Source organism: Plutella xylostella, chromosome 15 (assembly GCF_932276165.1).
Source record: "Plutella xylostella chromosome 15, ilPluXylo3.1, whole genome shotgun sequence".
NCBI classification, from domain to species: domain Eukaryota; kingdom Metazoa; phylum Arthropoda; class Insecta; order Lepidoptera; family Plutellidae; genus Plutella; species Plutella xylostella.
The window spans coordinates 6,209,841-6,227,951 of NC_063995.1; the positions used below are offsets into that span (position 1 = coordinate 6,209,841).

The following is an 18,111-nucleotide window of genomic DNA, read 5'->3' on the forward strand; positions in this document are numbered from 1 at the left end:
GGTTCTCGTCGGCTTCGCTCCGACGGGGAAAAATATAATATTGAATTTGCGGAGTCCTCGCTGCCGGGAGCTGTAGCGTGATGCGGACCAGGCGGCGTGGGGCCTGCCGGCTGCTGCGCACGCAGCCATTGCTGAGGATTTCGCAACGAAGGTTTGAGTTGATAAGCCGTGAGTAAAATGCTATTATTTACTGCTTTTAAAAGCTCAGCCACTGGTCATAATGCTCCGGCGCTTGGGGTTTTTATCCCACGCAGTAGGGTCCGATTCAATAGTCGTGGTGATGATTGATCACATATTCCGGTCCTACTAGTGGCGCTTGAGCTAGATACTTACATTAATGACCGCTTTTAGTAAAGCATATGTTAATTTTATACAGGAAAAAATTATAAAAATATATTTTTCTACCCTCAATTTCTAATATTTTTAGAAAACAGTTGATAAAAACTTTGCTATTACAATAATGCACTTGATTATAGCTTATGTAAGGCTTTACAAACAGGAGCTTTCCAGGACCATCATAGGATTTTTTTACAGGAAGCACGTGGCTCCGAGTTTCAGTATGTTGGGACATTGTGGCATGTGCGGCGAGTAATGTGATCCGCCGGTACCTACCCGCTGAGGGTAGGCAGGCCGATTCGGTGAAATTGAAGTTTCGTGTAACCTGCAACCGGCCCTGTGCTCCCGCGCTGGCCGCCGTCTCGTGGCACCTGCATCGCAGCGTACACCCGGCCCTGCGCTCCTGCCCTGGCCACCGGTTCGTGCCACCTGCATCGCAGCATACACCCGGCCCTGTGCTCCTGCGCTGGCCGCCGTCTCGTGCCACCTGCATCGCAGCGTACACCCGGTCCTGGCCCTGGCCACCGGTTTGTGGTACCTGCATCGCTGCATAGACCCAGCCATGCACTCCTGCCCTGGCGGCTGTACACCCGGTCCTGGCCCTGGCCACCGTTTTGTGCCACCTGCATCGCAGTGTACACCCGGTCCTGGCCCTGGCCACCGGTTTGTGCTACCTGCATCGCTGCATAGACCCAGCCATGCACTCCTGCCCTGGCGGCTGTGTTGTTCCACCTGCATCACTGCGCACACCTGGCACTCCTGTTCTGGTTGCCAGATCCAAACGCCCCCTGTCTGGGAAGAGATTTTATGCTCAGCGGAAACGCCTGCACTATTGCTAGCACGGTCATCATCGTCATCAGCCATCATTATGAGTGACTTATCTAGAAGGTATCGAGTAACGTGCGCTATTCATCAGTGATTTTGGCATATGCAGACGAACGTTTACTGCCAAGGTTGGTCATGTTAGCCATACAAGGGCACACCACCAACGAAGCCTGAGTAACCACCTGCAGTCGCCGTAGCCACATCGGCATGGAGGACGACAAATCGGGTAACGTGCACCGCTTCTAAAAGTGTTATAGCACTTCAATTTGATGCCTCCGCTGAGGTATCCTGTTAAAGCAGCTTTCTTCTGAACTGCCCAAAGTGACCTGTAGACTGCTCCTGGGGATAGTTGTGCAATCAATATTTTTTTATTTATTTTTTATTTCGATGTCTCTTCTGAAGAAACTGTCTAATGCAGCTTTTGTTCTAAACTGCCTAAAGATCATTGGACTGCTCATGGGAATGGTGACGCACGGTAAGTACAGGAGCGTTACTCTATACTGATGAGAAACGAACGAACGAGAGCTGTCGTTCAATCGGCACGTTTAATACATACAAACAGATAGAGCGGCTCGCGCCGCAGTGCACTGAAAGTTAGTTTTTCGTCATATAAAGTGACCCCCCAGACACTATCTTTAAGTGTCATGACACATCGGCAGATTCCAGCTTTGAGTCTTTTCTTTTCTCGGCTGTGAGCAAAGTGAATCCCACCGGCGAGTGTTCAACCTAAAAGCACTGAGCTAATTCCTGATTTCGTGAAAGTCGCTGTTGCTATACCATACCGCTTCTCAAGTTACCGAACTTATTATGATCCTACTGTCGGGTGATCATGATCAGAGTGTCATCGCGGTTTCTGAGTGGCACCACATTAGCTGTCTTCCTTATGTCCCAGTGGATTGTGAGTGTGTATCCGAGCTCTTTGTTGAAAAATGAGTGAACCTCCTACGCAGCAGCTGTCTACTATATAGTTGTGTATCGAATAAATCGAGTAACGGTGCTCTTGCACGAGACGACTACCTTTTGGTAAAATTATAACTTCCACTATTCTGGGAACATGCATATACCTACTGTGTACTGTGTATCACATCACGTGTAGCCGCAGCCTTACTCAAATTACTGGGCTAGATAATAAACAATGGCAGTCGTCATTAAATTTCTATGAATTCATCATTTGGAGCACAATTCAAAGGATGAAAGTACCTATTCATGCCTAAACGGCTTCTCAATGAAAATGTATTTTTAATTCGATTCTGGCGCAAACGTTTCATAACTATTTTTCAACACTGTATCTGCTGAAACTTCTTAGACTGACTGGTGCAGACGTGCCGTTTTCACAATTCCATTTTGAGTAATCCTCAACTTTTTTATGGATCTTTCAGTTAGTTACGTAACTAGTTACCAAGTAAAATGTTTGTACTCGCATCTGATTGGAGCTCTCTGGTATATATATCTACTAAGCTAGTACAGAGTTATAACCGGGCAGTGGTGACGTGGCGTCGTGGTAGCTGCTTGATTTATTAGAGTTTGCTGAAAACTTTCAAAATAAGTAATAATTATTAGTCATAACTCTTCGCAGTTCTTTCAGAATGCAATATCAGGTCGCTGAAGTAGGTAACCTTCCTTAGCTGGGTATCAACAACAAGCCTTTTTGTTTTGAAGAATGTCATAGTTATTCACCGTTCCACTGTCATATCGATGTCCAAGGACTTTTTCTTTGGTATAGCTTACTACCTAAGTTTACCTATAGATAGCCGCAAGCTATCTGCTGTTGGCGAACTGTCAGTTCTGATTGATAAGTCAGGCTCGAGGTGGCTCGTCCAACTGTCCATGTTCCCGCCACCATGATTGTTGCTTCCACAGATTAGAGAGTCTATGTTGGCTGTCGTTGCATCAGGTCTGATTAGGTACAACTAACATCTTTATTTAATCGAGCTATTTTATTTTGTGTTGTCTTGGTTGACTTAATGGTTTTAAAATTTAACCTACAACAATGTAAGTAGGTACCTAGTGTACCTACTTACGTACCTTTGAAGTTGCAACAAGGCGAAGCCTAAATTAAGGTTTTGGCCGGGACCTACCCTTAGTGTTGACGAACATACCTAAAGGTGACCTTGTTAATGTTTTTCATATGAAGTACTGAACATTTTACTTATCCTGGTGGCATGACTGATCATTTACTTACCCAGTTAAGACATGTTAGCCGGGTTTCATTTATAAACTATTATAATTGTTATTGTTGTGTTAATCAATCTTTATTAATTGATGTCATCTACCAAGGAATGCTGCCAGAGCTCATAATATTCACACCATGATGATTCAGAATGATAGTAGCCCACAAAATCGGTGCAAAGGCTTATAAAATAACTTTCCTTCCTAGTAGGACTGCACAGGAACTCGTTAACCGCCGAGTTAGTTAGAATACAAAATTAGACTGTGTGTTACTTGTCAATCTAGAATATGAATATGGTGACCTGCATCGTGTTTTGAAAAACTGAATACTTAGTTATCCGCCAGTGTCACAGCCTTCATCTAATCTTTTCCAGTAGCTGATGAGGCTGAGATATTTAGTAAAATTATCTTCCCTTCAAGCACCACTCCTCGTTCCAAGGACTAGATGCCGCGCCAGGTGTTGCAGGTCGTGTCGTCGTACGGGGCTGACTGAGCAGGTCCACGAGGCTCCAGGGTCGGCTGCTGCATTTCTGAGGTCAGTCCAGAATTACATACCCTAGTCAGCATGTGCTGGCCTGAGCCCCAGCGGGCTGGATCGATATTCTACATTTTACAGCTTTTAAATATTGTTGCAAAGTATTTCACTGGTTCCATCCATTCGGCTAGTGTATGTTAAAAATATTGCCTTGACAATAACAAGATTTTGATTAATAATTACTTATAAGTATTGCTTTCGAAGAGGCTCTGTGTGTATCCATATGTATAATACCTACCTATATGAATAGGTACATACCTTCCATAACTTTCTGACAAGTCAGGAATAATAAGGAAGTACTTAAGTCTTATGTATACTTATACCTTTCTTTTTAGTATATCTACTACCTAGAAATCTATGCATTATAAATTTATAGATTCAAATATTTATCTACTGATATACTCATCAGTACCTTATGGGTCACAGTTGGTTTTCTCTCCACCATGCGATAATAAACACATCTCACAATGTTTAACTAGGTTTCAGATAGGCTCAGACTACATAATAGACGCATTTTTACTGAAATAAAAATGACATATTATGTATCTAGCCTATCTGAAACCTAGTCATTTCTGCATGGTGATATTACAACTGAGGCGCGCGGGCGACTCACTCTATTTATATAGGCACCCGCACCTTGCAAACTAAAGGTGGAGAGAAAAATGGACTTTATTTAACTGTCACTGTGACCCTTATGATGCCGAACACGGAGAAAGTCGAAACGCCATATCTCCCACAATGTTTAACTAGGTTTCAGATAGGCTAGATACATAATATGTCATTTTTATTTCAGGAAAAATGCGTCTATTAAGTATCTCTCTTTACATTATCTACATACATTGGGTTCATCTCGGCCATAGGTACTATCTGACTAGCCAATCCTTTCGACACGGTGCTAAACCTATCTCATGTGTTTAATGTAATTAGAAGAAGACTAGGAATGCATTTGTATGATAAATTAATGGGAACGTCCGAAAACTGTTATTACAACTTGAGGTTATTCGTCAAAAGAAACGTTTCGGAACTGAAATTATTATCCCGCCATGTTTGCGGAACTTCGCCCACTAACGAGCCAACTTCGGATTCGTGTCGCTTCTGGCACACGAATATGTGAGCTTAATGATGCATTTTTTACATACGTGTCAACAAATACACTCACCAGCAATGAAACAGTTCCAATGACCCCAATTACTGAAACTTAAAATATCTTACAAATGATCGAATTAAAAAGTTATATAAGACCCTGATTCAACTAGTCAAAATCTATTAAATTATCTACACATACTCTAATTTGATTGTTTTGAATAAGCTCTGAAACGTCTGGACCGGTTTCAAATAATCTTTCACCATTAAATTTATGTTATCCCTGAGTGTAAGTAATATAGGCAACTTTTGTCCTGTAATTCCCACGCGAAAATCAAAATAAGTTTATTAAAAATAACTCTACCTGTAACCATTACTCATATTATTGAAATATTCTGTATTGTAAAGCAGCTCGCTGAATTGAGAATGAAGTAGGTATTTATCAGCCCACATAACATACGGAGGGCTCCATTATGTAGGTACAGTCAGGAGAAAATGTGTCTAGTCATGTTTGGCAATTACCCATTAATGCTCCTTCTTTGTAGGCAGTCGTGCGGAAGAATCGGGCCCTTTTGGAATTAAGTGCTTATTTTTTCGATTAATGGTGTTTATAGATTGGTAAGTTATTTAGTATTTTTGTACAGTCACATACTTATAAATATGTTAGCAGAGGAATGCGTCTTTGGCTGAAACTGCCCTAAACGTAGGTCTTATGGTCGAAGACGTAGGTACATTGTAGACGGTGCGATAAACTATTGAAATTTAATGTACCGTGTATGAATAGTGTGTAAAGAATTTTTTTCTATACCTAGGCAGATGGAAGTAATTTAATGGAATAAATAATTGATCACAAAGATAAGATCAGACGGAAAGACATAGGTTTGGATCACCTAAACTAAGTAAAAATATGCACAATTTTTTTTAAACATTTGTTTGTAAAGCTACATTGATTGCAATGATATAATATGATCAAAGGAATAAACTAATCGAGTAGAATACAATTAAATAACACCAAACAAACCACACCAAAAAGAATTCCATTTGAATGAAATGTTCACAAAGAGCTAATATTAAAACAACATGGCCCTCGCGTTGCTATGTTCTGTATGTATATTGACGGAGTTAATTAAATTTTGCGATATGTATAAAGCAACATACAAATGCAGCGCTTTATTGATACAATTTTCGCGAATTTTCAAAAGTCGTAGAACAAAATTTGTTTAGAAATACCCTCTGAATCACCTTCTTTCGGCTTACTTACTCTTTTTGCAACTCAACAACTGTAGCATGAGTCATAAATTAATTACTTACATATAACTTAGATTGTGATAGGTACTTTATGCTCCTGAAATGAATACTTTTTAGCTCGTAAGGGAATATGCAATTATGCACTTTAACATTCCTTTTGTGTGAGTGAAGACATCCCTCATACATAACATAACAGACAATTTAACGCTAGTAACTTAATAAATAACGATGATTTTTCAAAAAAACTTTCTTACCAATTTTACAGAACCATACCAATTCTTCAAATAATGTATGAATGCTGTGACTTTCATGAGCTTCCACAACACTAATAAAGTCTTTCTTCACGACTTTCTTGACATGTGACGAGTTGCTGTAACTTCCGCGCGCCACAACTTCCTTACAAGTACGTTAATATTCCCATAAAGAGCAGTAATAACAAAGTTGTGTGGACCCCAATCTTTATTCTCTTGTAAAGACGAGCAGCCCCTACCACCATCTAGCTTTGCAATTCATGTATGTATTCTAAAATCTAAACTTTCATGAAACCTTAGGCAGATAATGTATGAGTTGTATGACATAAGAACGTAACGTTTTTTCGTATATTGCAAAACCCGTACTAGGCGTATTGGCCAGTGTATTTCTGATGATCATGCAGTAACGTTAGAGCTATCAACTATTATACAATGTAAAAGTGGTTGAACCTGAACTATATCGCTTGTACAAATGGTGGTACGGGCCTGTGTTCTCACAAGATACTTGAAGATACCCCCTCCCCGCTCAAGTAGCGGAGAGTAGCTGTTACTGCATACATTGTTGGGATTAGTGCAGCCGTTACCAACTCGCAGTGTGTTTCAGCTTTGTGTTGACTTTGTTACTACGTACATAAAACCGGTACGTTGCGTAAGGTCTAACAGTAGATAAATGTATACTTTAAGACGCCAAAAGTTGTCCTACTACTTAAATCATCATCATTAATAGCTTGTAATCGTCCACTGCAGGATATATGCCTCTCTCAACCCCTGGCTGGCCGGCTACAAGTCTGATCGTCGTCATCAGTAATAAACTCTGTCCATTAAATATTATTGGTTTTTTGACAGTCGAAATCCCATACATATTTGATGACTGCAAAGGAAAACCAACTTTACTTATCAGACATAAGGAAACGTCTTAAATACAATAACATAGTGGACGCTCTATAGTGAGTGTTTCATGCTACGTTTGCCTATCTGAAATCACCTTCCCCGCCAAACTGTTACTGATTTTACTAGATAAAAATTCAGCAACGCACGTCCAAATGTGTATTGTGCACTTTATTCTATGACTTCAGTTACTCTAACATTTTAGTAACACGATTTACCTACGAACATTACAAGGAACATAGATACACTTCAGGGGTATTTAGTGTGCACTGGATTTTTGTAGAGCTGAGCTCTCGGGTCGTCTGGCCGCACGACGGTGTATGTCATCTTGTACTCTGGGTTAGCTCCGTTTTCCCTCTTGTATCTCCACATCCCCCCTATTGCCAATCCAATACCGACTAAAGCTAGGCATGAAGTCCCCATTATTTCTGGGATTTCCCACCAACCTCGCTTGAACAGTCCCATTAAAGTGTTAGGAAACTTCACTTTATACCCAATTTCCTTTGGGTATGGCATTGTAGTTATTAAATTGTGTTGCTTTTCAAATGCCTATTTATTTATAGATATAATATAATTGATATATTGTTATTATCTTATTATCGTTATCATAGACTAGAATACACTAGTGATGTAACGAATATTCGCATTTTTTTGGATATTCGCATTCGCAAAATTTTGTGCGAATGTTTGCGAATATCAGTACTTATTAAAAAACTATTTGAAAATAATGGTAGATAGGTTAACAAAATCTAAATCCATTCGTGTATAACCTTTTTATTACAAGTTACCCTGTTAATCACATTTCCAGTCTTACTTTATCATTTGGTATTATTTATTTACTTTGGGAAATGAAACTTTACATATTATAGTTAATAGTTTCATAAGACCTAAACATAATAAAAAAGCGTATTTTGACAGTATACAGGGTTATTTGCAACTAGACCTGATCCTTTCAGGAGGTGATAGAGGAAGGCCTTTTTCAGTCGATTGAACCCTATATTGCATTATCCAAAACTTAACCATTTCTAAAATATTTAATATTTAAGTTTTTTTTTATTTTTTTGTCAAATTGTTATGTTATATATTAACACCGAAAAAAAAACTAGCCATATTTCAATATTTTTTTAGTTGTTTTGCATAAAAAAGTTTAAAATAATCAAATGTGTATTAATTGACTTAAATTAGACATAATACTTACCTCAAAAGAGTTAAACATTTTTTTTAAATATTCACAACGTAAAAAAAAGTTTAATTTAAAAAGAATATCATACGACCATTTTTTACACACTTCAGCTTTAAAACATTATCAACTTATAAGCTTTCAAATAAGATATTTCAATATCAAATCGATTTAGGTATCACCAACATATGGCCAAAACAAACCAGCACAAGCGGACAAAATTCAATAGGAAAACTAACAATATTAGCCCAATTTAAAGGTAAAAAGTGTGATTGTTTTCAGTCCTGTTGACTTTAGTATGGAAACTTCTATTGAGTTTTCTCCGATTTCTCTGGTTGTTTTGGCCATATCTTAAGTGATACCTAAATCGTTTTGATATTGAAATATCTTATTTGAAAGCTTATAAGTTGACAATGTTTTTAAGCTGAAGTGAACAAAAAATTGTCATATGACATTCTTTTTTAATTTAACTTATTTGTTTTTACGTTTTGAATATTTTTTTAAATGTTTAACTATTTTGAGGTATTGTGTCTAATTTAAGTCAATTAATGCACATTTGATTTTTTTAATTAGTTAATTTTAGGTGTCACTTATTTATGCAAAACAACCAAAAAAGTTATTGAAATAGTTTTTTTTTATTTTCAGTTTTAAGCTTAAATTTTTTGAAAAACATAAAAAAAAAACTTACATATTCAATATGTTAGAAATGGTTAAGTTTCGGACAATGCATTATAGGGTTCAATCGACTGAAAATGTCTTACTCTATCACCTCTTGAAAGGATCAGGTCTACTTTACCAATAACCCTGAAGTGTCAGAGCAAGACAGCCATAGATTTAAATATTTTAAATGTTTCGTGTAAGTCGTCCTCAGAAACCGCACACAGTCGCAATGTGTCGTAACAGTTACGGGGCTAACTAAAGTGTACTTTAAAAAAAAACTGCGAAAATTATTGGCTAGTCTGATTCGGAATGCGTCTTCAACGGAATGTACCTCGTCCAGTACTAGATAGTCACCAAACCACGCAAAATGCCCCCAAATTTTAACACAAACTGTAGAGCGATCCGGAAAAAACGCAGCATATTCTATTCGATAGTCTATTCGAATTCGAAAGTGCTGTCAACCTGTCAACAACAAAATGGCGGTGTATAGATTTGCGAAAGTTTGACAGCTATCATTCCATAGGTCATTGTCAGAATAATATTATGTACTCTGTGGTCATTCTTTTCGAAACTCATTCGAAAGGTAAAAAGTGTTCGAAAGTGCTGTCAAGTTGACAAGAATTTTCGTGATACGGGTACTGAATATTCGCATTCGCATTCGCATTCGCGAATATCGATATCAGATATTCGCATTCGCATTCGCATTCGCGAATATCCAAAAACGCACATTCGTTACATCACTAGAATACACTAGAATATGATGACACTGACACTAACTGAACTAACTAATCATCAAACTGGTTATTCAGCCATGTTGTTATTATTCTGAGATAATCAATTATCACGAACGATAACGATTAGAACCTCAAAATGATTCACTCCGCGAAGTGTAAACAGTAGTTCGGAATAAAAAAAACAAACGAATTCGGTAAACTTGTTAAGTTACTATATAATATTATTTATCAAAGTTTACACTTAATCATAAAATATTATGCCTGTAGGATGAGCACGTACGTAAGTAAGTGAATAATTTTAAATTGGTCTTCTTTGTGCATTCCTAATTTAAGTACCTACTTATTTGCTAAGCTCTTCCAGACCCTCATCAGGAAAAAGGATTTTCATTTAACGGCAGGCTACTCCTGACTTTCACCGCAATATAATATGTTATGGCGTTCCTTCGTAACGGATTTTATATCCAGCCAGGAGTAGAGTGGTGGCTATAGAAGCTGATGATTTTTAAATTTGGCTTTACAATCTATTTTTATGCATAAGGTACCTAAGTTTTTTGTTTTACGCAACACTAGTTAGAAAAAAAAACTAGTATACTTAGTGAATTTTTATGAGTGATCGAACTCAAAGCAGGTGACCTGTGACGCGATGAACTGATATAAAAATGGCACAAAAATATGCAGGTAGTCCCAGGGAAAAAATATCAGGTACAGTGCAAGGCGTTGGAAATTTTCTAGAAAATTCTAAAGATTATTATTTCAAACGTATTTTTTCCGTAATGCTTTGATGCCAGTGGGGTGTAAAAGAGCACGTTGGCAATTTCTGCTGCACTACAACAGAGTTGCTGCGTGATTGCAGGCTTAGCTGCTGCTGCGCTGCTGGCGCGCTGCTCGTGACGCAGGACGGTAAGTATTTAAGCTGACCGTGTTATAAAATGCTGATGAAAAATTGCAACATTGTGAGTTAGGTCCTTACTTTTGCTAGATTTGCTTTTGCTAGATCTAACATATCCGGCAGATTGGTTAATGCCTTTCTCGAACGAAAAAGGTTCAGCCGTTTGCCAACTACTTAGCTACACACAGACACACAGATACGTTGATATAATTCTGCGTCCTTTATCATCAAGGGGGTTAAAAAGACAAATTATTTTGGTACTTGAAAATAACGTTTATTCTAGTTTAATACTTGGTGTCTAAACATATAGATTTACATAATACTATAATCTTACATTTAACATTGCTTTTTCATTTAACAATCTAGGTAGGTACTTTACATTACAAAAGTTACAAATGAAACATAATTTCTTAAACAGTTTTTAGTTTTGATGGAAAATTTTATTAGTAGGTACATAAACATTACTTATTAATAAATATTGAAATGATTTACATAATCTTAATGAGTTGCCTTTTTCTTAAATCTTTGTAGATATTTAAAATAAATTAAGTACATTAATAACTATTAGTACTTACGAGTAAAATTATTGAAGGGAACGATAACAATTTATCGACGGTGAAACAAATTTTCAGGTTTTCTGGCCACAGCCAGACAAAGTTTTAAAGTAGAAAATTGGCATATCGCCATTCATGTCCCGACATGGTAGTAGGTACATAACATGCAATAAGTAGCTTTCAAACTGAATAATACGGATTTACTCCCACGTTAATCTCCTTGACCCTTTTGATACAGTTACTAATTTCTCATGAGCTGGAATTAGGTGTAACCGAAAAAAATATTTTCGCTGGTATGTTTTCTTGTGACACAGAATAATAACTAGCTTGTGACAATTTTTGTAACTTAAAAGACTGGTTTGATTGTTAATCGCAATAAATTAATACTAAAATATCTACACAAGCAGGTTAAACTTATAATTTTAGTCATCTGTCTTTAGACTGATTTTTGTACAACTCATAGATTGGCAGGCATTTTAACGACCTAGACCTAGTCGATACCTAATGATCTGATGATGCTGATTCAAATGAATTCCCAAGATAATATATAGTATAGTAATGATGCGACTTACGACAAGTCTTCTGCTATAATCTCATGTCATCTGCCGCCCACTCTCAAATTAAAACATGTAAGGTTGTTTTACAGTCACACTGCGACTGTACGTCTAGTACGTACAGGTTTGACAGTTCGTCGGAAACTATAATTGTTTCAGTTTTCTCACATACAAAGTGGCGCTTCTAGCGGAAACTATCATGAAACTTTTGACAGATAATGTATGCAGGTGACAGAAGAAAACCAAAACTTTTTTCGTTTTCATAAATTGCTAAACCCGCAGAGTGGCTATAAAACCTTGCTAATCATCCATCAATATCGATCATTAGCGTCGGGCGGGTCCACACAGGTCTCGGCGGTGTCGGGCTGCGCGGGCGCCGCGACGCCGCGCAGCGAGATGGCCAGCGGCAGGGCGGAGCGCGCGCACAGCTGCGACGCGCCGCGGGTCGACCCCGCCGAGCGGTAGCGCGTGCAGCGACCGCGTCTGAGGGCAGGACGGGGGTGGTTAAGTGTAAGTTGAGTATCCGAGTAGCAGCGTTATGGAAGGACCCAGTTAGGCTGCCTGTCCACCAGAGTGAAACAGGCTCGCGGAGCGGTGAGGAAATTGCATGAGGGGAGTTTGTATACAACATTATTTTTACCTAGCACACAGCTCCGCTTTGATGGACAGGCAGTCTTAGCGACCGTAGAGCAAGAGAGAGAGAGAAGGAATGAGGACCTTTCCGTACACCACACTGATGGATCTTATTAGCGTGTCTCTGACAAACAGCAGAGCTGATGGTCATGGATGGATTGGATGCTTATCTACTGCATATTCTTTACAGTACAGAGAATCACCTTAATTAAAACACTTGTGGACAAATACACTACATGTGTTTTTATTTAATTTATATATAGTACATTTCGATGTTAATTCAGTTCATGTGAACTGTAAATCTAAATAAGTATTTATAGACTTCACTAAATCGCAAAATTGATTGGTAGGTACACGCTATATCGAATAATGCGGCATTGGTACAAGCGATAAATATTCTACATTACGGTTGGAGTTTTTGTTTTCCCTGTTTAACATTTCAAGGGCGAGGAGATTCAATCGATTTCAAGAATAGTTTTCTCTGGCAAAGCTCCAGTAACCAGGTTGGGGTCCAAATCTCACTTTTAGTGTTGCCATAAACTTGATAAGAGAAGCGAAACGCGGCAATAAATTGTAAATCTCTTACATCAATATTTTTACGGCGCGTCGTATTTCATTTCGCCCGTCGATGCCACTACAATGTCAGCACGGCAACGGTGCAGGCACATTTATAACTTTACATTATTGACGCGGTTTTAGGACCCTAATATATGTGAGTGTGTCGGGATGGCGCACAAATGGCGGGTGTACCAATTTTCTTTAATATCTTCGTAAGGGAAAGTGAAAGTACAAATATTTTCATGAGAGGTACCAAAAAGATACGAAATAACGGATTTTTTTTTAGCTAATCGGAGAAGTACACCGCCATCTGACGCACACTAATACGTCACAGCATTGATTCAATTCCTACAACAATGGAATAATATAGAATTATCATTTATAATTACAAAATATTATAAACTTTCTTGTTCTTCTAGTTTATACGACCAAGTGTTAAAATAAACTGTAAGTGCGTCTTTAGAAACAAGCTTCAGTCCCAGCACTGGTTTGCCAAAATATTGACTCAGGTAAGAGCATCAATATTTGATTCCGTTTGAAACCACTTTTCATAGCGTTTATTTCTGTTTTACGACATCTCATATTTCAATTTGCTTTATTCCCGACCGCACGTACATTGTACGCGTTTTATATTTATTCACTTTATACAATGATTGATAGAGTACAAATAACCTCTAAAGTACGTAGCTACCTAAGTAATATCATGCTATTTTGGTCTGAAGAATTTCCGAGCAAACAGTTGGAGATTGGAGATAGATAAATCATTATCGGACGCAAAATAGAGCGAGGCGTTCGACTGAGCCTCCGTTTGTTATTCAACTCACGAATACTTGTACCATTCGGAAGCTGATTTTATAAACAGCCTATCTCGAATAATAAATACTTAGAAATCGTATTTTTCGACCGTTAATGCTTGAACTAAAATACATTAAGTAGGTTATGTTTAATTAGAGACAAAATTAATATAATTAAAGCAATTTAGCCGTATAGAAACTTCGTAATATTTGATGATCGTTCCTAATATTAGCAAATATGAATATGATAGTGTACTAGTCCTTGTGCCTTTTAACTTTATAGTGTTAGTTATTATTTTAAAAAACCGGCCAAGTGCGAGTCGGGCTCGCGCACAAAGGGTTCCGTAGCAGCAAAATTACAGTTAAATCAACCTATCTCAAAAACTATAAGAGATACTTTGATCAAACCAAAAATCGTTGAAAGAGTTAATTAGCATGCATCACCTCTATTTTTTTTAGAATTTTATACCCCGTAGTTATAAAAATAGAGGGGGGGGGACATACTTTTTACGACTTTGAGAGCTGATATCTCAAAAACCGTTCACTTTAAGAAAAATGTTTTTTAGAAAACTTTATATCATTTTAAAAGACCTTTCCATTGATACCCCACACGGGTATGTACATCGAAAAAAAAAATTTCATCCCTCAGTTACATGTATGGGGGGCCCCACCCCCAATTCTTTTTTTTACTATTTAGTGTCATATTTTTGTAGCGGTTCATACAACACATATTCCCATCAAATTTCATCACTGTAGTACTTATAGTTTCCGAGTAAATCGGCTGTGACAGACGGACAGACGGACAGACGGACATGACGAAACTATAAGGGTTCCGTTTTTGCCATTTTGGCTACGGAACCCTAAAAATCTATCTTTGTGCATACCCTACAGCAGTTATCAAGGAATTTAGTACAAAAAGGCTGAATAACAACTTGTTCACTGTCGCATGAAAACAAAACGAAAGAGCATATTTTTCAGCATAGATTGCTCTTTTCCCTTCATTCCGTTCCGCCAGCTCCCGCTCCACGTGGCAGTGGGTGTGACATTCACCCACTTTCTCCGTTTCTGTGTCGTCGGTTGCTTGCACTGAACTCGTTTCAGTCACTTCGTTTGTAGCTTTATTTTGCCATTTTCAAATAAAGCTAATAATAGTGCGATAGTAATAATAAAAGCATGCGAAAATATCACTTTAATAAAAGCATGCAAAAATGTGATGAACGTCACATGGAGCGTGTATTACCTACACAAGACCAACACTATCTAAGTTCCAAAATAATTCACATTAATACAAATTACAACTACTAAGTAGTTTCCTGAAATAAATGTTGCCAGGTCGCCCGGGCAGTCTCTCATACTCGTCGTTACTGTTTGAACACCGCACAGTGCACACTACACGTCGGTGCACTGTGGCATCCAGTGTGGACATAGGGCGTTGTTTAACCATGTTTATTTACTGGTCTCCAGTCCAATACGAACGTCTGGAACGACGAGTAACTAGTTACAAACTTTGAAATAATTTCGTGGCAAATTTATAGCTTTCACTTACGTCTGAAGCTTGACGCAGGCATTTCAATTGTAACAATTACGAGGCCCTTTATTTGATGGCACACATTTACAGCGGCCTTCAGTGCTTCTCACCTGAAATTACCCTAAATAGGGCTATAAGTGTCACAATACCTTTTCTTAATGAGTCTTGTCGTTAAAGCTCACTTTTGAATGCACTTCCCTTAATAGCGCTATTAAGAAGAGCCTGTCCTGTCACTTCAAAGCGCTTATTTAATTAAAATCTTTATAACAAATTACGTCACTACGTTATTCGCTAATTGCTGCGATATTTTAAAAGTATTGTTTTTTAAATTGGTTCTTTGTTTCAACTTGGAAGAGGAATAAATTAAGATAATTATCAATTTCTTTGCTACTATGGTAGATAAACCGATAAAATATGTGCTTTACCGTTCACTAAGGAAATGTGTTCCGATTTATTTTTAGTTTGGTTTCCATTTCTAATTTTAATAACCTTTTCATTATTACACAAAAGTCTAGATGTTTTATATTAAAGGCTATACTGATCGGAAAATAACCTAGTTTACTGTGAGGCAACGAGCTATTATTTCTTAAGTAAAGTCTTAAGGGTCGCTTGCACTAACTCGTCGAGATTAAATCTATTTCTGTCGAGCTTTGATACTATATTAAGAAAATAACATCAATAGATTTGATCTCTATTAAAGGAACCGGATGGTGCAAGCCACCCTAACTCTAGTTTAGTTTTCACGCAACAAACTTTACACCCAATACTTAGGTATTGTTTATTGTTGACAAATCGTTGACCTACCCTTTAATTCGTTTTCTTTAACGATGAAAGTATTGCCTTATGAAAGAATAGCCTTTGACACTACAACAAAACAATCCGAAATTAAATTATGATATTGTATTCAGGAAAGTTTTGTGCCAACACCTGGCTGCTGGTGGTATAAAGGCACCAACACAAAGAGCTCACTTCTCTGACATTCTCAAGTTCCGCGTTAATCTTGATGAGATGACGGGAAGCTAAAAGTTAGCAACTCAATGTAAAGTTAATGTGCCTTTTGCATTTGTACCAACTTTTGCTGATGCTATTCAGCAGTTTTATATCACAAAATGAAAGAACAAAAATGAAAGTAGTGGGTATAGATATGACTATACTATACAGTATAAGTACATATAGTCAAGTGATGTCCAAAGGAGCCTACTACCCTGAGCTTATACGTGCTTTTACTTGATATAATTTCTGAATTTATATTATACGTTCGGCGCCTGGGCAGTCAGCCGTCAACGCTAATCTCAGTGTCCAGTGAAAAACCCTAAGTTCTAGCGTTTGTCATCGACAGCATAAGAGGAAAATAGACACATTTCTGTCAACCCCTGCATTTCATACGAGTTTCATACTTCAAATATTAATTGAGGCCCTACGACCATTGAGTATGAATCACCCGAGTCCGCGTTATTTTATGCCCTATACAGAAAGACAGGTTATCTGCGCCGATCTGTCAGTTTCAAGCGCTTATAAGCTTATACATACTGCGCAAAACCCTTGATCTTTGGCAATAATCATGTCATGTCGGTCATTGTCGGTCGCTGGAATGCCATGGGAACCTATGGCAGCTTGTCTCGTCTAGTGTGCCCGACAGAAACACACACACACCCACTACCATGTGTTATCATGCGCGGTATAAACATATTCTGACGTTCAGACGTGAAACTATCATACAGTCTAGAGTTCTATGCTATACCTGGAGCAGTGGCAGCGCAGCAGGCGCAGGAAGGCGGCGCGGAAGGTGCGGTTGAACACCGTGTAGATGACGGGGTTGATGGTGGACGACACGTAGCCCAGCCACAGGCAGATGTCCACCACGTGTTCTGCAACAAATACATTACAATTATAGTATATAGCTGTTCCCGCGAGCTTCGCTTCGCCTTAAAAAGTTTTTACCGTGGGAATTCCGGGATAAAAAGTAGCCTATGTTCTTTCCCAGGGTCTAGACTGTATGTATACCAAATTTCATTCAAATCCGTTCAGAAGTTTTGGCGTGAAACAGACAGACAGACACAGTTACTTTCACATTTATAATATTAGTTAGGATTGGGATTAGGATTATTGGTCCTAACAATATTATGACCCATCTCGCTCTGTCAATATCGGAAAATATGCGATAGATATCAGCAGTACTGGTTTGTTTAAAATAGTATAGTATATAGTAACTATAGTCTTTATAGTACCTTGTTTGCTAAGGGATGTATACAGTTTAGTTATCAAGGCGGGCTTTGTGTGTGAGTAGCGAGGGTGCTAATAGATCGAGGGACTAAGGGTTTACACGAGTTAATTAATTTGCACTATTACAGCGGAAAACCCTGAATGAAGCAAAATAATAAAGTTGTTAAGTATTTTGGTGTAAAATTACGTGAATTTTAGATAGTTTCCCACGAATAATGCCACAGAAATAAAATTCTAATTTAGAATGTCAAAGCCTACTCTAAGTTGTTGTCGTATCGGTGCGTTGCACCCACCAGTACTCTTTCTCCTAGTATTATTGGTACTATAGTGATATAGGGGTCCTATACAGACAACCCAGTTAATTATAAGCCTAGAACATAACGCGCTAGTCTTAGATCCTACACGGAATTTCCCATTTAAACGCATTGTCTATGTTATACGATAATAAATCAGCTAAACAAAGAACACG

At 38.1% G+C, this 18,111-nt stretch overlaps 1 protein-coding gene across 1 annotated transcript in view; it reads right to left on the reverse strand.

Moving 5' to 3' along the window:
- Window positions 1-11,024: 11,024 nt before the first annotated feature.
- The window catches only part of LOC105390453 (5-hydroxytryptamine receptor 2B), a 96,178-nt gene continuing 89,091 nt past the window's right edge, over window positions 11,025-18,111 (reverse strand). Inside the window, exons 9-10 of the mRNA XM_038108373.2 lie at window positions 17,161-17,287; window positions 11,025-12,389 (exon numbers count right to left, since the gene is read on the reverse strand). Coding sequence (XP_037964301.2) covers window positions 12,218-12,389; window positions 17,161-17,287 — 299 coding nt within the window. The 3' untranslated portion in view covers window positions 11,025-12,217. The remainder of the gene's footprint in view (window positions 12,390-17,160; window positions 17,288-18,111) is intronic.